This window comes from Eulemur rufifrons, chromosome 19 (assembly GCF_041146395.1).
Source record: "Eulemur rufifrons isolate Redbay chromosome 19, OSU_ERuf_1, whole genome shotgun sequence".
Classification (NCBI taxonomy): domain Eukaryota; kingdom Metazoa; phylum Chordata; class Mammalia; order Primates; family Lemuridae; genus Eulemur; species Eulemur rufifrons.
In genome coordinates, this window is record NC_091001.1 from 52,523,301 (window position 1) to 52,544,317 (window position 21,017).

Here is a 21,017-nt window from a genome sequence, read left to right on the forward strand (position 1 = left end):
AGCATAAGCAAACATCATATTTTTTTCTAGGAAGACAGCTCTAATGCACCTTCAATCCACTTACCCTCACTTGTCTCTGCTGTCCTGACCCTTCGACCATTGTATGTGCAAAGGGACAAAATATTGGGCTACCCAGTGTGATCGATCACCACGCAACTCCACCTGATTTGGGAGCCTGCAATCAAAGTCTTATGCCAAATGTCAGAACACCATTACAATCGAGGATAATATGGAGAGAAACCGGCCAAAAGATACCTAATGCTAGACCTATGAGGGCTCTACACCTCCTGCTGTAACCGATTATAACACCAAACTTTAAGAGGCCTACTAAGTGCTTGGGACTGTGATAGATACAGACTTTGCATTCTAAAGGTTTCAAATCTAAGAGGAGAAAGAATATACGGTTCTGAAAGTTTGGTTTTTTGGACCCAATTGCACCCCCGAGGGTGGACAAACATTTAATATTTCTGTTTTTTCAATTGTTCAATTATAAAACTAGGAAATCAAGGATAACTGGGTTTCTATTTCAGGTTAAAATTTGCAAGTGCTCTAGTAATGCTTCTCAAAATGTAATGAATTACCTGGGGCTAATGGTTAGATGCAGATGTGATTCAGTGGGTTTGGAGAAAGGCCTGAGATTCTGCATTTCTAACAAGCTCCTGGGCTGCTGGTCCCAGGCCTACACTTTTGAGTTGCCAGACTAATACACATGACATCATTTCATTTCCCCAAGTATTCTTTAGGACAGCCCTATTTCACTGATAAAGTGACTTGTGTAGGGTCACACTGATAAAACATGTCAAAGCAGAAACCCCAACTGAGGTCTTTTTTCTCCTTATCCCCTAGATGTTTAATGTCCCTTTCAGTTCTAAAATACTATAATTAGATATTACTGCCACACCCATTGAAAGTGAACAGGACCACAAGTTTAGTAAAGATAAGCTGCTCATGGAGTTCAGAAGAATGAGGGATCACTTTATACAGGAGAGAGGGCTGGGGGTCAGTTAAGGAATCATAGTGGAGATTTAACATCAACCTTGAAGGATAGTTAGAATGCAGGTAAGCATAGACAGGGAGAGTATACAGCAGGTGCACCCAACCTGCTATGACTAGAGCATATTTCAATACAGAGAAAACCCGTGCAGAGGAACGCAGAACAGCAGGGCAGGCCTCATGGTTTACTCCCATGACTCACATCATTCACTGGGCATGGCAGATGCTTTTTTGTTGCTATCCATACCACTGTCTTATTTTAAGAGAAGGATAAAGTTCAACAAGTAGAATGACTTCCCCTTTCTGAACTGTTTCTAAGTAGATCTCCTGAGAGAAGCCTTAGGGCTCTTGCTCTTAGGCTCCTCATGCATCTTTCCAGGCACTCTTTAAAACGCCAGCAGTATGGTACTGTCCACAGAAACAATAGAGTTAATTCTCTCCTTTTGAAATGGTGACTCCCCCGATTCCTCCAAATGTTCCCTTTTAAAGAAAAGCCATGGTTCACTGCTACTGAAAATTAAAGACAACAGCATAAAGATCAAGGTCCAGGCTGGTGCTAGAGATGACAGAACATTAAAATCACCATTTGAATTTCTCTTTTCTTGAACATGGACAAAGACTACTAATGGAAAGCCAATGCCCACAATGCAGGTTTGTTTCGGACTTCTTGCACTTGCATCTCTCTGTTCACAAATTATTTTGACTAAAATGAACAAGTTAGGAGTGGACTTGCAGTTGAGAGGAAACAGGCGAGATAATGAGATACCAAAAAAAAAAAAAAAAAAATTGCGTGTGACTCCCCCCACCCCCACTGCTGTCACAACATGGAGTACCAAGAAAAAACAAGAGCATTTATGAGGCAAAGGCTAATCTATAAGTTGAGGAGAAAAGGAATTAATCAACTCTCCCTCCTCCACAATATCCTTCTGGGCTCTCTAACTGCACCCAGCTTGCTCCACGAGCTTTTCTTCCACCCTCCTTAGTTCCAGCTTGTGTTTAAGCAATCAGATTCATACCTCTCATACTCCAGACTCCCTTCACACATTTGCTACATCAAGATTTTCAACGTTCTTATTCTTTCTTACTCCAGATTGGGGGTCTGGTCTCAGTTCCCAATTAAATGTTGGCATGATGGCTTGGAGTGCTATTCCTGATGCCCCACTACTAGAATTGCTATTACAGTGGTTCAGCTAGATGGGCTCTGGTTCCTTCCTCATACAAGCATGGAAAATGCCAAGGGTGTTTTCAAAGCATGCAAAGTACCTCTCAGCAGATATCCAATACTGAAGGAGAAAACATTTGCCAACCAAAATCTGTGGTTAGCCCAGAAGAAGGGATTGATCAAGTATACACAATAGCTATATTATAATCTGGTGAATCAGATATTCTCACAAGACAGGTAGAGATATGAGAGACAAACAGGAAGGAAGAGAAAACTTTAGGTGAGCTCTTCTGTGTTTTTTTTTCCTTTTTTAGTTGGTTGGACACTTAGAAGCATGAAATTAAAACTCGTGAAAAACAGCCGTATCAACTTGCTGTGGTGACTCAAAAGTTGTCGTTTCTCGACTTAACTTTGCTGAAACACTTGATTCATGTTGTTCTTATTTAACCTAATTTGCATTGATTTAATCAGTGCTGGTATGCTTTAAATACATAATAAATTGGGATTCTGCAACTTAGATGACTTAGAATAGCTAAATTTCAATAAAGCTCATTTCAATCTGTTAATGTATACAGTTCTGCCAAAGGGTTTAAAACTGTAGAAAAGATGCAACTTGCCACATTAGAGGTGGAAAAGGTTTAAAGATACCATACAGAAGAAATGATCTGCAGAATAATAATGTGAAAAGCAATAGATTGGTGTGTGTGTGTGTGTGTGTGTGTGTATATATATATATATACACACATATATGTATATATATACACAAACACATACACACACACACACACAGACACATACACACCTCTCAGCCTAGAAGCATCTTCTAAGTTTTGAGTAGCATACTTAGAAGAAAACTCATATATAAATGCAGTGAATTTAATTTTATTCTCTTTCTTTCTTGCCAACACTCAACTCTTCTGCCTCTCTGTACCAGCTCTACAAATCAAGTGACATCCAAAGTAGGACCTCTTCTTGCCCATTTGGCAGCCTCTATCACCACTTTGCCAAGCTGCCTGCATTAGGAGGGTTTTCTTCCTAGCAGCCATGGGGATTGGGTGGCTTGTACTCACAGTACTTGCTAAGTGGCTGGCCATTGTTTACCCCTGCCTGTCCCTGCACAACACCCCCCTCCGCCCCCCCCACCCCCGCCACCTCCCAACCCTTTAGAGTTTATGGCTCAATCAGCCAGACTGCTGTCAGGAATAATTGTTTTGGCAAGAGGTGAAAACACTTGATGGTGAATTTGTTTGTCTGTCTGTTAAAGTGTTCCGCAGAACCTTGGAAGTGCCAGGATGAAACCTGCAAATGCCCAATTCAGAATCAGGAAGGAGGCAAGAGCAACAGAGAGACAACCATCAAGAATGGCAAAGGAAGAGCACCATTTTGAGGAGGGACAGCAAAGAAACCATCTGTGCCAGTAACAAGCTATGTGACCTTGGATAATCCCCTGACATCTCTCAGCCTCAGTTTCGTCATGTGCAAAATTAAGGGGGTTGATTTTCTAATGTCTCTTTTAGCTCCCAAGACAGCATGTGACGTCTAGGACATTTCAGATTTGTGTTCCTTTCAATTAAATGATGCATCTCAGAGATGAATGACCAGGGCAGAACTCAGATGAATACAAAGTGGAATGATTCATGCCCCTGTTCATATAACTTTTCCTGAAAAGTACCACCACTCCTTGGTGACTTTGATTCTTGAGCTTGGATGCTAAGGACCAATCCAGTTACTTGGCTAGTCTATCTACCCTGGGAGCTCTGGTAATCCTCCCTCATTCCTATCAAAGTGAGTACAACTGCAGATAATGCCTACTTATTCTGAGTTCCTTAGAGACAGACATGGTAGGAATTCACAGAGAGGAACTGGACATTTACATTTGACTCCCCCACCACCTCCTTGAGCATCTTTCAAGAAAAAAAAAAAAAGAGGCTTGCTCACGCTCACTTCAGCAAGCTTTCTCAGCCATCTTTGATGATTTTTTTTTTCAACAGATGACCAACAGGTCCCTGACAACAGCAGTGCAGACCCCCTCCAGATCAGTTGGAACAAGAGGGAGAGCTCAATGTAAGAACTCTCATCTGTAAATAATTGTTAATGGAAATAATGAGGCAACGGATTCTCTTCATACTTAGAGGAAAAGTAGCACAATTTAGTACAGTCTCAAAGATTAATTAGGGTTGTGTTATATGGAGAGGTGTAGGCTGCATTATGGTTTAGCTACTCTTTCTCTACACATACTCCAGCACATTCTCCTGGGGTGGAGCGCACTGCAGGGCCCCACGGCACCACAGACAGCACTTGTCAGGGGAGCCCTCCCCATGTCAGACAGCAGAAGCATTCTTTAATCCGCCCTGCACCCCGCAGATAGCTATGGAGACTGGAGAAGCCCCCAGCGGGACCTCAGCCATTTCCCTGTACACAGACATACCTTTCTGTCACACTGGATCTCACACCACGAGGACTGGGCTGGCTTCCCAAACCGGCTGGGTTTGGGAAGCAATTCCCCATCCACCACCAGAAAGGGCTGGCTGACTGCAGAATTCCAGTGCCTGAAAGGGGGGAAAAATCTTAGCCAAGCCCCCCAAATCATTGCCTTCCCATGTCTTCTCCCAAGTTGCTTTTCTAAAGCAGAAGACCAAATGTTGATTTCTCTACAGATTCCTACGTATCTCTTACACGTAGACAGCTTTAAAGGGGAAAAAATATATATCCCCAAAAGGGAAGGGGGGAGAGCGCAGGGTATTTCAGTTTCTCACTTGGAAATATCTTGCCGTTGATGATGCTGCCCTACCTCCACCCCTCCTCCCCTGTTTTCGAAATATGGACAAAAAAGCTGAAAGTGTTTTCCGTTTCATCAAAGAACATATATTACTTTAGTGGTTCGGTAAAATGTTGGTTTTATGCCCACCCCTTTTCAATCTGCCCATGTCTGAGGTGCTCGGGGAAGACGCACAATCGTGAGCAGCTTACGACACTCAGTGAGCAGTAGGTGCCTGTGCAAGCTCGCGCCGCACACTGCCTGGCGGAGGGAAGGAGCCCGGGCGCCGCTCGCCGCTCCCCGCGCCGCCGCCCGCACCGCCCGCGCCGCCCGCACCTCCCCGCCGCCCGCCGCCGCAAAGCACGAGCGAACCCGCTCTCCGCAGCTGCCCGGGGCGCTAAGGGCAGGCGGTCTCCGTGGAGTAAAAGGTGGCGCCGGTCAGTGGTCATTTCCAATGACGGACATTAACCAGACTGTCAAATCCTGGGGAGTCGCGAGCCCCGAGTTTGGAGTTTTTTTCCCCCACAACGTCACAGTCCGAACTGCAGAGGGAAAGGACGGCGGCAGGAAGGCGAAGCCCGGGCTCCGGCACGTAGTTGGGAAACTTGCGGGTCCTAGAAGTCGCCTCCCCGCCTCGCCGGCCGCCCTTGCAGCCCCGAGCCGAGCAGCAGCAAAGTGAGACATTGTGCGCCTGCCAGATCCGCCGGCCGCGGACCGGGGCTGCCTCGGAAACACAGAGGGGTCTTCTCTCGCCCTGCATATAATTAGCCTGCACACAAAGGGAGCAGCTGAATGGAGGTTGTCACTCTCTGGAAAAGGGTGGGTAAGACACTTTTTAATTAAATTCTTTCCCGAAGATTTTTTTTTCCTCCCTTTTCTTTGCTGCAGCATCTAACATGGACCAAATCACCATCTCTTTGATCTTTCCGTGGCTGTGAACTTTCTATGCTGCCCAGCTTTCTGCATGCTTAGAGGTGAACGTGTGGTTTTGGGGAGGGGGGGTCCTTCTTTATTTCTATATATTTATTTGATTTTCTGCCCTTTTCTCCCTCTCCCCCGCTCCCCCTCCCTCGGAATAAAATATGATGTAGATTTCTGACCGAGCGCTTCCAATGGACATTCTCCAGTCTCTCTGGAAAGATTCTCGCTAATGGATTTCCTGCTGCTCGGTCTCTGTCTATACTGGCTGCTGAGGAGGCCCTCGGGGGTGGTCTTGTGTCTGCTGGGGGCCTGCTTTCAGATGCTGCCCGCCGCCCCCAGCGGGTGCCCGCAGCTGTGCCGGTGCGAGGGGCGGCTGCTGTACTGCGAGGCGCTCAACCTCACCGAGGCGCCCCACAACCTGTCCGGCCTGCTGGGCTTGTCCCTGCGCTACAACAGCCTCTCGGAGCTGCGCGCCGGCCAGTTCACGGGGTTAATGCAGCTCACGTGGCTCTATCTGGATCACAATCACATCTGCTCGGTGCAGGGGGACGCCTTTCAGAAACTGCGCCGAGTTAAGGAACTCACGCTGAGTTCCAACCAGATCACCCAACTGGCCAACACCACCTTCCGGCCCATGCCCAACCTGCGCAGCGTGGACCTCTCCTACAACAAGCTGCAGGCGCTCGCGCCCGACCTCTTCCACGGGCTGCGGAAGCTCACCACGCTGCATATGCGGTCCAACGCCATCCAGTTTGTGCCGGTGCGCATCTTCCAGGACTGCCGCAGCCTCAAGTTTCTCGACATAGGATACAATCAGCTCAAGAGTCTGGCGCGCAACTCTTTCGCCGGCTTGTTCAAGCTCACCGAGCTACACCTGGAGCACAACGACTTGGTCAAGGTGAACTTCGCCCACTTCCCGCGCCTCATCTCCCTGCACTCGCTATGTCTGCGGAGGAACAAGGTGGCCATTGTGGTCAGCTCACTGGACTGGGTTTGGAACCTGGAGAAAATGGACTTGTCCGGCAACGAGATCGAGTACATGGAGCCCCATGTGTTCGAGACCGTGCCGCACCTGCAGTCCCTGCAGCTGGACTCCAACCGCCTCACCTACATCGAACCCCGGATCCTCAACTCATGGAAGTCCCTGACGAGCATCACCCTGGCCGGGAACCTGTGGGACTGCGGGCGCAACGTGTGTGCCCTGGCCTCGTGGCTCAACAACTTCCAGGGACGCTACGATGGCAACTTGCAGTGCGCCAGCCCGGAGTACGCACAGGGCGAGGACGTCCTGGACGCTGTTTACGCCTTCCACCTGTGCGAGGATGGGGCCGAGCCCACCAGCGGCCACCTGCTCTCGGCTGTCACCAACCGCAGTGACCTGGGGCCCCCTGCCAGCTCGGTCACCACGCTGTCAGACGGCGGGGAGGGGCAGGACGACGGCACGCCCGAGCCTGCCACGGTGGCTCTCCCCGGCGGGGAGCACGCCGAGAATGCCGTGCAAATCCACAAGGTGGTCACAGGCACCATGGCCCTCATCTTCTCCTTCCTCATCGTGGTCCTGGTGCTGTACGTGTCCTGGAAGTGTTTCCCAGCCAGCCTCAGGCAGCTCAGACAGTGCTTTGTCACGCAGCGCAGAAAGCAAAAGCAGAAACAGACCATGCATCAGATGGCTGCCATGTCTGCCCAGGAATACTACGTTGATTACAAACCGAACCACATTGAGGGAGCCCTGGTGATCATCAACGAGTATGGCTCGTGTACCTGCCACCAGCAGCCCGCAAGGGAATGCGAGGTGTGATTGTCCCAGTGGCTTTCAACCCATGCGCTACCAAATATGCCTGGGCAGCCGGGACGGGGCGGCGGGCACCAGGCTGGGGTCTTCTCGTCTGTGCTCTGAAATGCTCCTTGACTGAAACTTTAAGGGGATCTCTCCCAGAGACTTGACATTTTAGCTTTATTGTGTCTTAAAACAAAACAAAACAAAAAAACCGAGATAAAACACCACAAAACCCCACCCCACAACCTTCAGGACAGTCTATCTTAAATTTCATATGAGAACTCCTTCCTCCCTTTGAAGATCTGTCCATATTCAGGAATCTGAGAGTGTAAAAAGGTACCAATCATTGATTTTTTTTTTTTGTAAACTAAAATGTTTAAAATAAAATAGCATTTACAGTTTTTACAGACTGGTGTAACCTAAATGAATTGTTACCTGTGTTATAAGAGAAGCAATAGTTAAAATTTCCTGGTGGGGGGCGCGGAGGAGGGAGTAAGGGGGGAGGTTCTCCAGTAGCCCGGGGGGAAATGTAGAAAGCCAGGAGCAAAGTAATGAGGTGCAATTTGAAATTTTAAGAAGGGCAAACAAAGCTTATCAGTTAATGTTTCACATTAATTTTCCCCACATGAGTGAGAATTGAAAAAAAAAACCCAGCAAGATCCTGTGTATTATTGAGGTGGGGGCAGTGCAACTTAACCACCTTAAAGCAAGTGAGAGGACTGAGGACCGGGCATCACTGCTCAGCCTTTAAGGCAGAAACCATTGCAAATGGCTTTGAAAAGGCAGTGCCCAGCAGTTTGTCCTAAGAACAAGAAACATTTTTTGAACTTAGTGTAACCATCTTTCAAATCAACTCAAAATCTCACCCCTAAATGCCCCTTGTTCATAACTCTATCTTTGACTAGACTTAGTAGCATTTGTGCCCTTTCTCATACCCTTCTATGGCTAAAGAGAACCCCTCAGCTCCTGCTCTCTGTGGTCTGGATGAGGGGAAGGAGATAGAACCCCAATGTTCAAGTGCTGAGAGCTGTGCTTCTGGAGCCCATTGCTAAGACTGCAGCAAGCTCAGGCTCCCAAGCAGGGATAGCACATTCCTAGTTTCTATGGGGAAAGATGAGAAAATCCTACCTCAGGAGAATGCCTACAGGGTAATGACTTGTAGCAAGAGACTTTAGGGGCAGACGTGATACAGCAGTGCTGGGGGTGGAGTGGGAAAATATCATCATTTGATCCTGTGTTTGCACATTAATGAGATGGGGATAATTTGTTAACTCAGGACAGAAAAGCTGCCTCTTCTTGGATTGCCCTTTTGTGTAATGCTTGCTTGCCCTGTGTGTGTGTGTGTGTGTGTGTGTGTGTATTTTTCACTTTTTTCTCTGTCAGAATTGGAATTGATGACTGCCCCTTCCCACCCTTCATAGGTTTCCAGGTCCATCATTGAGATTTCAGTTTTTTATTGAACTAAAGAGTGAGGAGGTGGTGAGAGTAGCAGTTGACGGGTGTAGGGAAGGGAAAGGGGAGGTGTGTATGCATTGGGTGGAGGGGTCCTTTACCAGATGACAATTTAAGCAAATGTATGATTGAAATAAACTGTCATGGATGGCAGATGGTGAAAACTGAACCAATGTTGCCCATGTCCCGAAATCTTTCACTCCTCTAAATGATACTAAAGACTGTCATCTTTCTTTTTCCCCCCCTTTTTAAAAAGAGAAGCCCAAATAGCAGCAAGAGGGATGGGGAAAAACACACACCACCCCCCACCCCCCCAATGCAAATGTCTCCAGCTACCAACATTAAGAGGCAAAAACCAGCTTTTTGAAATGCAGAGTAGCATCACCAGAAGGGTTCCTTATACTAAGGGTTGGTGGTAGATTTCTCTTCTACCTATGGAGAAACCAGCATGCCTAAAAATATTGCTTCTAAGAGTTTCTTTCAAGAGAAATATTTTGCAAATGTCTTTAATGTTTAAGCCTTGGGAGACAGCTTCTTACACACACATCTCTTTCTTCCTGACCGGGAAACTTCATCTTGCTTTATTTATAATTAAAACATGACACTGCGATGCACACATCATGCATATAACACCCATTCAGACTGTTAATGTACTAGAAGAGAGGTGCTTTGTTTGATAACTTTGAGGAAGGGGTTTTGGATTTAGTCTAAGCATGTTCATTGGGGTTTTCCTTCTAAATAGCAAACCTCTCCTAGGGCAGGGTAGCAGGAACAAGGTTTTCTCAGGGATGTTGTGCCTCATGTCTATAATTAAACCCCACTAAAGAGACCTCCTCTAAAAGACAGCATACCTTTTTTGGAAAAAATTCCCAAATTGTGGCAGTTGAAGGAAGGCTCCTCAGATTCCGTTAACTTAACCTCCTCATAAGGAGGCTACAGGAATCCAGTGCCAATGCTGCTCTGGCTGGGTGCAGGAAAGGGCTGTGTGGGTGTGCTTGTGGGGAACGCTTCCAGAAGCAAAACCTTTCTGGCAAACATCAGAACCACAGGTTCCCCTTAACCTCCTAGAAATGTGAATATTGGAAACTGTAGTTTATCTCCTATCTCTGAGACTTTTTTCTTTCACTCTTCTTGTTTCAATGTGGCCATGAGAAAAAGAGAAGAATGGTGCTGTGTTTTATGCTGCCCCTGCCCCACTGCCCGTCACATATGTAGAAGATCTTAAGTCCATGCAAATCTCATGAGGGATCATTAAAAAGAGGAATCTGCAATCTGAGACCTTAAGAACAAATGATATGGCCATGGAAAGCTGCATTCTTACTTCCTGTGTGTGCCTGTATGTTTCTGAGTTGTGTGTCTTTGTAGGCAAGCAGATACGTTTCCTACACAAACAGGAATTTAGCTCACAGCATTTCATGCCCATGTGCCTCTTGATCTGGAGAATGGCAGAGGGAGGAAGAAGGCAGCAATAAGGGAAATTAATCAATCAAATTAATTAATCTTAAAGCTTCAAGAAACTTGCTGTGACCCCTCTAAGCAAACCATAGAGCATTTAAAAGGGAATTTAATTTTTAAAGGTATAGCACCTTTTTTGGTGGTTGTTCTTCCCACAGAGGGTGCTAATCTCATTATCCTGTGCTATCTGAAAAGAATTTAAGGCCACAATTCAGGTCTCATCCTGGGCATTGTGATGGATTGACCCTCCATTTGCAGTACCTTCCCAGCTGATTAAAGTTCAGCAATCCTATTGAGGCTTTTGGAATATTTATATAGAAAAAAGAAGTCTTTTCACATGACAAATGACAGTCTCACACCAGTCTTAGCCCTGGTAGGTTTTTAGATTAAGCCAGAGGGGGAGCAAGTTAAATGAAACCCATCCTTTGGTTGCACTCAGAGAAGAGGCAGCCTCTGATGCTCACTCAGACTTCAGCTACTGAGAGTTGAGATCACCTGCCCCACAACTTAGCCTGTCCTCCCAAGACTGCAGAGTTGCCATCATAAAGGAAAGTTTATTCCAGTAAAAGGAAATGGGTTTTTAAAAACCATTTTTTATATTCTCTCAAGCTTCTCTAAGAATGCCTTACCTTTTCTCTCCATCTTTAGGAAGGCAGACATTTGGTATGACTTAGCATCAACAACACATTTATGAGTATGTGCAAGTAATTAGAGGGGCAAACGCCACTTGTTATTCCTCCCAAGTTTCCTAAGCAACTTCACACAGATCACTGGCAGGATTAGGGCCCACCTGTGTTTCTGGCTTGTATTCATCCACTTGTCAGCAAGTTTGATGGCTATTTATCTAGCTATCTAGCATGGCGGAGTAGAAGAAGGCACCGGTGCATCACATATTAGGGTAAAATTAAAGGCATCAGATAACTCTTTCACTGAGAAAATTATCAAAGGCCCAGAAATTATATCTGTTTTGGAGAATGGGTAGTCAAAATAAGCATCAATTATCTCCTCTAGATAGGTGGTTATGTTGATTGATTTGGGTTTGCACTTATGGACTGTAAAATAATAAGAAATTAGCCAGAATATGACTATTAAACTGGTTCCTGAAACATATTAATATTTTGAGACAGGTTTAGGGACATACACACTTATCTATATATCTATTTATCTCCACATATATAACCACACATACACACACATACATATGTATATATAACCACACATCTATACACACACATTTATAACTATATATATAAATACACACACACACACACACACACACACAGAGAGAGAAACACAACCACATTACATAACTTCCTTCCCGTACTAATTTCCCTACTGCTTTCTTCTTCCGTGATCAAATTTTTACTCAGGAAAGGATCTGATAGAATCAATCACCAAAAAGGACTTATATGGCTGATGGTATTTTCAGGTATTAGCTAATGAGTCGGTGGACGCTTTGCTGGCTGGGGATCTTCTGGGCTCCTTATGCCATGGCAGAGTGTACACCTGCTGTCTTGTGGTCAGAGCCAGCAAATGGCGATGCATTCTTTACAGAATATTTTCCACCTCAGGGTTAAGAAACATATTTCTCCATTAAGGAATGCTCTACTATGATTTTTTTTCTTTCTGGGATTCAAAAGGCAACATTCTCACTGCTGACTGGGCACCATCTCCTGGCCTTCCTCAACTGGACACAATTTCTGAAGGCCATTGATTTTTTTGTTTGAAGTGAAGGGCCTGGTTATTGTGTATTAAGATTTAGACAGAGATTAAATGAGATGGAGAAATAAAATTTATGAAGCGGTTCCTGGTATGAGTGCTGTTACCTAGATCACAACATGTGAGGGAGGTACTAGCAACTTTATATGAGCAAACTGAGGCTCAGAGAGGTTAAGTACTCTGTGCTAAGTTACCCAGATAATGATTGGGAGCACTGGTATTCAGTTTGGTGGACTTTACACTATACCCTGTTTCTTTTTTCCTTGAATGGTTGCCCCTCCACTCCTACACTGAGTGAAGAACTGAGGACTCATCTGGGCCCAGGGTACATGCTTAATACATGCTTCTGGAATGCCACTGGTGCAATACCGGAATCCAGGAATTTTGACGATGATTTTGCTCTGGCTGATGGTAATTGGGTAATGCAGCACTCTGACTACAAAGAAGACCTCTCCCAGGCTTCCAGAAGAAGAAATAGCCAGTAATCATTCAGTCTAACCTTTTGGCAAAGAATTTTGGACTCAGAGAGAGTAAAGAATGGGCATCCATATCTGTCAGGGATTTATCTGCATTTCTTTCTTGGTGATGATAGGGACTATGTATCTATGGCAGTGGTTCTCAACCAGGGGCAAATTTGCCACCCAGTGGACATTTATTTGGTGATTTCTGGAGACATTTGCATGAGGGGGGGTTGTTACTGGTCTCTAGTAGGTAGAAGTCATGGATACTGCTAAATATCCTACAATTCACAGGACACCCACCCCCCACATCAAAGAATTGTTTGATCCAAAATGTCAAACGTGCTGTGGTTGAAAAATCCTGTTCTATGGTACAAAATAATAACGCCACCTAAACCAACATGCTGTTTGCATGGAATGTTCTTTCTGAGTTAACTTTTGGTTCACCTAGACCAATTCCCTTTTAATCTTCCTCTCTCCTGCCAAGAAACTGAAGTCTAAATTAAAAACCCTCAGGTTGGTTGCTAATCGGCAAAAGGACCTGGAGTTAACACATGCTTCTCAAAGAACATATGGCAAAACTTAAATTAACTAGGACAAAACTAGTCAGAACCCTCAATTGACCCACTTTTTCTTTAGCAATACCTCCTTTAGGAAACAGGAAAAAGAAAAGTCAAGTTAACAGTGGAGATTTAATTAACAAGAAGGAAAATAAGAAACTTGATATTCCTTCTTGGAGATATTCTGGAGTCTGAAAAAATCCAGTCCACCTGCCTGTGCACTTTCCTTCCCCAACCAAGAGTGGAATGTCCCTAAGGTAGAAATGAACCTCTAGGTTAAAAATCAATATGCTTAGTCTAGTGAGGAGGGTAGACATTAATTAGGGAAGTGGTCTCAGACCTTAGAAATAGGATGGTTTAGAGATGCAGGAATTGTAAACTGACATCTATTTGGGGCTAGGCTGGCAACAAAGATGAGTAAAGTTCACAAGCAGATGACATTATAAGGGACTAGAAAGTTCACTTAAAAGAATGCAGTCCACATTTGACTGGTCCTGGTTAATCCGAACACCTCTGCAGGGCAGGTCAAGTGAGTGTTCTGGAAGAAACAGGGTCTACAGGTCAGGAGTCATGGTCTGTAGACCTAGTACCATTACTCACATGCCTGGGAACATCTGTTAATCATCCTACTACAATTGGTCTCCGTCTGTCTCTTTGCTTTTAGAAGGATCCATCCAGGTATTCCCTAAGATCCCTGCCGGTTCTGAGCTTCTATTTTATCATTTTCCCCAACATTAAAACACGAAACAATAGTGGCTTTCAAGCGAGTGTTGCTTAACCAGAAAATTAAAATTCCCCTGAATTCTCATTCCCCAGACATTCTGATTCATCAGGCTCGCCTGCATATGAATGAGCAAAGGTAGATAAAAAAAAAATCAGGGGCTTCAGAGAGGTAGGTGGAGATGCTGGAAAACAGATGAGAAAGCTCAGGCAAGTGTGGGTAGGAAAATAGGGTTTTTAGAATGTGCAGGAAGCGATGAAAGGGAATCCTAGAGAGGACACATACACTCACCCACACGTGAGACCCAAGACATGGAGATGTGCTATGGAGTGGGCCCAGGAAAAAAAAAGCTGAGGATGTTACTAGGAGGCGGCAGGGAAGAAGGACAGGAAAATATTTATTCAGGACTCCTCAAATAACTTACTATGTTATAAGTGGCCACAATTAATATTAGCAGTTGAGAACCCTTTAGTAAAATGAAAGAGGGGGGAGGGAGAGAGAGAAGAAGAGGAAGAAAAGGCAGAATAGGGGAGGGAGCTGAGAAGAGCAGAGAGAGACAAAAAAAGAAAAAGAAAGCAAGAGGAGAGTTTCAAGATTTGTGCTTTACATTGCTCAAGTAATCACAAGTAGCTGTGATACACTGACTCCTCAATCCTTTTCAATCATTGCTTTCTTTATTCTGATCTACCAGGTTGGCTATTTGCTCCTTCTCAATGTTAATGTTGGAAAGTCATTTTCCCCCTTGCATTATGAGAAAAAATAATTCATTCTCTAGCTGCATACTCTTTCTCTGTTGACAAGAGTGCCTGTCAACCCTGGCTGTGCATTGGAACCACTTGGAAGCTTTCTGACTTCATTCGTTTTCTTTTCTTTCTTTTCTTTTTTGAATTTTTTTAGAGGGACTTGAAGAGGAATGGGAGCTTTAATAAGTACTGATAGCTAGGCCCGACCCCAAGAGATTTTGATTTAATTGGTGTGGGGTCTGCCCTTGGCAAGGGTTTATTTTTTAAAAAAAAAAAAAAACAAACAAAGAGAAAAACTAAGCTTCCCAGGTGATTCACAGCTCAGCCAAGGCCCCAGAAACATTGAGCTAGAGGGTCACAAGAATCACAGTGTGTGCAGTTCAGCAACCTGCAAGATCTAGGATCTTGACTGCAGCTCTTTAAAAATACTTGGTGAACTGGTGGCTTGGGTGGGTGGGGTCGGCTTTAGTGAGAAGCCCCGACCCAACCCCCATTGACTACACCTATTGTACTGATAAGAAAAAGATATACAAGCATAGGGAAGTGTGCTTAGAATTTGTTCTGAGCACTCCATAAAGTGCTGTTTAGGATTATTATTTTGTTTTTATTCTCCCAACAATCACACAAGGCCGACATAAACTTGTCCCACTTTTAAGACAAGAAGACTCAGATTTGAAGAGGTTAAGTAGCTTGCCCAAGGTCATTGCTACTGTCAGTCCTGGTCCCTAAGCTGCCTTTTCTAAATGCTGTGTCCTTCCCGCTCTGCCACCTCCGTTTCCTTCTCTGATTGGCTGTGTCAGTATGAGGCAGGGCTGGTCCTGCTCCAAATACACAAATCAATAATTCTTCTAGGAGGAGTCCTGGAAAACACATTGTGCACACGTACTCCTACACCTTCTCCAACTGGAGTCCTGTAGGTACAGCGTTTGGCATCAAGGTCTCCTCACTGCCTTCCGTGCTCCTACACCCACCCATGCCTGATACTCTTGCCTTTACCACAGGAGCCCCCATCATGCCCAGGAGAAATCCACTAAATGTTAACTCTTTCCCAATATCCCCAGCACCAGAACATTCTCTTTCCACTCAATCCAACATATCAACAAGTTTGCCACCAGCTCTTCCAAGAATGTGAAAACTAAATCCTAGTAGGACGCTGATGTATGGGGTGGTGATAATTCTACCTAGGGATTTTTGCAGCTTAAACAAGGATCTTTAGAGGAAATAACTTAAATAAATCACTCAAATGCTAGAATTTCAGGCAGTGAAACAGCTGGGTGACGTACATTTGGACAGAAGATGCTGCCTGGTTCCCCTAAATGAAACAACACAGGGGAAAGCTCATGTTCAAAAGGAGATTCGCCAGCAGTGTGTGGGGCTTAGAATAAAGCCAGGATAAAGATCGGCTCTTCCAGCATGTTTTGCCTCCTTAAAACAATGTCCTCTTTAAAAATCATGTAATTTTAGGTGTTCGCTCTCCGTGTGTTTTTCTTCAATTAAGAATTCTCAATATTGCAAACTAAATGTGGCAGAAAACTCTATCTCAGAGATACTGCAGGCAACCTTGAACAAGAGGGAAAAGGCTCAACAGCACGTGAGAGCTGGATAGAAAGGTCTGGAAAAGCCAAGTTACACACAATTAATGGAACAATGCAACAATCTGTCTTCAGCTGGCCAAGGCAATTCTGTCATTTGTCCCTCAGCTGCAGAACGACCATGCACTCTGTGATTTTTGTCTCACTGTCTCTGCTCCATAGGGGTAGCATTTGTGGTGAAATCTATATTTCCCTGCAACCGAGTCTGTGTTTTTATTATTATTTTTTAGAATTTTTATTTTAAAAACAATGGTCTGTCTCGGGACTCTGCTTCACACCTGTGCTTGCTGTCCAGGCCATTTTTATCTGTGCCTCATATTGATCCTTTTTTGCACATTATTTTAAAAATCCTAAAGGTACAAAAAGAAAGGAACAAACATATTGTAGGAAAGAGGAGGAGAAACTGTATTATAATGGAAATGCAACTAAAGATAACATCTCACTCAGATTATTTTACTTCTAATTATATTGCTCAACTCATTCAATCAAAGTAGCACAATATTTCTTGTTCAGGGATTAAGTAAACATTTGTTCAGTGAACAATAGAATCATTTAACTTGCAAATGATGGCACCTGTGGAGGTGGGGCACTACCACAAGGACTGTTCTGGCATAGGTCTGCCAGATTCATCATGAGAGGAGGCCTCCCTTCTTCCTGATCCATTTATAAATGGTACCCCCACCCATGGGAATGCTTATCATATAATTTCCTTATTAGGTGCCTGACAACCTACTAAATCCTTAACATTTTCTTGTTTAAACCCCGCAGTGAACCTTTGTCCTTCCTTGTCCTGGGTAGTATGAGCATCCTCATTTTACAAACAGGTAAACTGAGGCTTAGGGAGGTTTGATGACTCACTCAAGGTCACCATGGTAGGATGTGTCAAGGGAGACATAGTGCTTGGGTTCAAATTCTAGCTGAGTGACATTGGCTGGTTACTTGACCTTGCTGATCCTCAGTTCCTTCATCTATAAAATGGAGATAGGGTTGTTAAGAGGTTGAGAATTGAGCCCATTATTATTGAGAACAAAATGAGTTACTCTTTATAAAGTGCTTAGAACAGTACCTGGCATAAGGCAGGTGCTAGATAAGTGTCTTTTTAAATAAAAGATAAACAAAACAAGGACACACTCTGGCAGATGACATTATAAGGGACTAGAGAGTTCATTTAAAAGTGGGGCTGAGTCAGGATGTAACCAGGGCTGTCATTTGCCAAAGTCACACTCTCCCCATTTTCTTCTGTGATAGGACGATACCCAAAAACCTGAGTGCCTGAAAGCACTGGGCCTGAAAGGAGAGGGCTAAGGAGCAGAAAGTGAGCCTGGAGGTACCAAAGGCACACGTGGTTTCCCTCTTAGCCTTCTAACTGGCCAGGCCTTAGCCCATACAGCACTCATGGACTTTGTTTTGGTTCTCCATTGGCTTGGCTTTACTACTGTGGTCGCTGTGGTCATTGTCTACACGAGTCTTTGGTGATGCAGCAAAACTCCTTTCCAGATCTGAGCTATTTGCTATCTGTAGTCAATTCCTAAAGGTGGAAAGTGGCTATCCAGCTTGCAAAATTGTTATTCGACTCCCAAACTCTTATTTAATATCGGCAATATTAAATCATACTGGCCCCCGGGACACTAAACATTCATCTTCAGCCGTAACAGATTTGCTGGTGTTTATTTAAAGAAGCGTTTTCTTTGTGTACTCACAGCCACAGTTTGATGTTGCTCAAGGAAATGTTACAAAGGATGAAGTACACATCTGAGGTTGGCCCTCTCTTCTGGGGGAAGAAGTCTCGTATCAAGAGGCAGAATCTGTGTTTCAGCTTTGACACTAATTTGCTCCTGGCCATTGAGCAAGTCAATTCCAACTGTCAGGTCTTTCTTATGTGTGTACTGGTGAATTCTGGCTTTCCTTCTAGTTCTCCAATTTGGTAGACAGAGTTAAAGGAGGGGAAGAAAAGTAAGAGTAATTTCCAACACATCCTCCTTCACTATCACTTATCAACACACAAAATGGTGAATTCATCACACTTCCGCCAAGGGAAGGCTACCAGGTCCTTAGAGACCTACCCAACTCCACAAACAGAAACTAAGTTTGGTCTTTTGCAACTGGGGAATTGGGCACTGAAAGTTGAATCCCTTCCTAGACACACCCTGTTCTTTGTGATTCACTCACAGAATGATTAAAGCTTAAAGCATGCTCTGCCCCAACTTTGGACAGAAATAAATTGGAAATACTTTGGCCAAAGTGGAATTTCAAACTTGAATCTACCAGGGAATGCTACAGATGTTGGGAAATTGAGAACTACCTTCATATTAGTGTTTTATTTGTGTCTTTGCTGGTTTGTTTTGTTGTTTGTTTTCTCCTCCACTTCTTTCCTCCATCCTTCCTTCCTTCTTTTTTCTTTATTCAAACTCAATTCAGAGTTATGAGCTACACCATGCATTTTCAACCAGGGCAATATTGCACTGAGAAGGCAAAAATTGTTTCTTACATGGGTGAAAAAAAAATCTTACTCATTTTATGTATAGAGGACAGATATATGTATAGTACATAAATAGATATATGATATATCTTCGGTATTAAAATTTCAAGGTGAGGCAGCAACACTCTTTTTAGGGGAGGCGATAATGGAGACAAGGCTGGGAAACAGTGAGCTAGACAATGGATACCATGGGGAAGAAGCAACAGCAAAATGTAAAAGCATCATGGTACCTCATCAATCGAGGCTTTGAGAAGGTCAAAGGCAGTCCGGGTATTTTGATATTGAAAACTGGGGCTCAGAGATTAGTTGAACAGCCACAGTTTCATTTGGGGGGCTTGGTCTTATCAGCACCCCCTGCACTCAACACATCCCTATTTTTGGAGTCTTCATGAGGTATTAAAAAACTATTGGGTGTGGAATTAATAGACAGAGACCTGGTCCTGCTTCTGGCTTAGATAAATCACCACCTTTCTGGACCTCAATTCCCTTTTCTATAAAATTCAGAAAATAATCCCTGCTCAGCCTGCTTCACAAGGATCTGGTAAGGATCAAATGAGATAATGTGAGTGACAGAACTTTAAAAACTGTGAGGTCCTGTGTGGAGAATTAGGGCAGTGGGAGGGGGAGGGGTGGTGGCGTGAGCTGTGTGATCAGCCCCTCACACAGGTTGACTTCTGAGGGCCACGTGCTTCAAACCCTCCTCCACAGGGACCTAAGCTCCTCAGGACTCCTTCGTCTAGCCTGCATACAGCAGAGAGGCAACTAGACTGTTTGCTTCTTGACAGGAAGGTCCTAGTTTCACCTGACTTTTTTTCCTACCACGTCACACAGATTCTGACCCAAGTGGACCAAATGTCCTTAGGCAGGTCACTACTTTGGCTCTATAAACCTCAGTGTTCATACCTCTAAAATGGATATACCAACAGCTGCCTTGCAGGTTCTTAGGAAGATTACCTTCCTAAGCATGTGCATTGAGTCTGCTGAAATTCTGGCCAACAGTAAATTCTCAGGCAACATTAGTCCCACCCCTGCCTCATCACCAAGGTAGAGTCACACATTGGATTTATAATAGCCTTGGAGGGGAAAAGTGGATGGCATTAGGAGCCACTGATTTCTAGAAGCAGAAGCTAAGAGGCTTTAAGAGATTTATTTAAAGAGAACACTAAATTGGTAATATAAAAATTATCTCTACGGAGGTGAGAGCTGGGGTAGAGACAAGTAGAGTAAGAGTAGTATAGAATAATGACTAGAGTAAACGAGAAGAAGTAAGCTGAAATACTTAGGAAGTTTCAAAGCTCGCCTTCCACAGGACCTGCCACGACAGATGCTCTGAGACTTTCCTCAGGTGACTGCCTTATTTATTTTTTAATATAATGTTTCTTCCCAGTTCTGTCAACAGATTCAATCCCCCGTCTTCTTTCTCTGCATACCTCTCCTCAGCAGCATATACCTGCTAGATCTTCTGAGAGCTTAAATAGAGACTTCTGGAAGAGGTGGGAGCAGAAGTCCACCTCAGTTTAATTATAACCACTGATTGCATCGCATCACCACCATGAAAAACACACGTGTTGCTTTTCTGAGCCTTTGTGCAAAGCCTACCACTGTGGTCCCGCATCTGTCGGCCCATGAGAAACAGCATGCTTGGACCTCACAGCAAATCAGCCCTGGATTGCAGCAAAATCCAGCGACACATTCAGCAGCAAGCAGCCTGCAGGACTCCACGGGTTTATCCGGGGCCACCAACCCCAAAGAGCTGGGACGAAAGCAGATGTGAGAGAAGGAAAGGATCTGTTTTTGTTTTATTTTCTACCAGGCCCAGCTCTTTGGGGGAAATAAAAAGGAAGAAGAAGAAGAATCGAGCTCCAAGCTGGTGCCCTGCCAAGCTTCCTCCCCTCCCTTCCTAGTCCAAGCACTCCACCGTCTGTGCAGACTGCATAACAGCAATTTCTGGAAACAGGCTGAAGAATCTGGGCCAGTCCAGAAGCAGTGGATTCTCAGTATGTGTGTGGTGGGGTTTTAGAGATTTTATTTTTCACCTTAATTCTTTTAACAACTGCCAGTTCTTTGAAGCACATCTGTTATCAACAGCTTCTGTTTGTAAAATGAGACTGAAGGTATTCTCTCCAGAGAAATTCCTGAATCTTCTCTGTAGTTCAATACTTCCACTGACAGTTTGGCTCACAAAGTACGACTGTGGTAAATATTAAAGAATGTTAATATAAATGAG

General features: G+C 44.4%; 2 protein-coding genes across 8 annotated transcripts in view; one reads left to right on the forward strand and one right to left on the reverse strand.

Moving 5' to 3' along the window:
• CTNNA2 (catenin alpha 2) overlaps window positions 1-21,017 on the reverse strand; it is a 1,068,594-nt gene that overhangs the window by 339,149 nt on the left and 708,428 nt on the right. For 2 of the 7 annotated variants that reach the window (XM_069493845.1, XM_069493844.1), the window contains exon 1: window positions 4,584-4,784. The exons of the other annotated variants lie outside the window; for them this stretch is intronic. In XM_069493845.1, coding sequence (XP_069349946.1) covers window positions 4,584-4,745 — 162 coding nt within the window. In that variant the 5' untranslated portion in view covers window positions 4,746-4,784. Of the gene's footprint in view, window positions 1-4,583; window positions 4,785-21,017 lie in introns of those variants that run through there. 7 annotated transcript variants of the gene reach the window in all.
• LRRTM1 (leucine rich repeat transmembrane neuronal 1) lies at window positions 5,126-8,012 on the forward strand. The gene is made up of 2 exons (XM_069495032.1): window positions 5,126-5,732; window positions 6,005-8,012. The coding sequence occupies exon 2, from the start codon at window positions 6,064-6,066 to the stop codon at window positions 7,630-7,632; it is 1,569 nt and encodes a 522-aa protein (XP_069351133.1). The 5' UTR covers window positions 5,126-5,732; window positions 6,005-6,063; the 3' UTR covers window positions 7,633-8,012.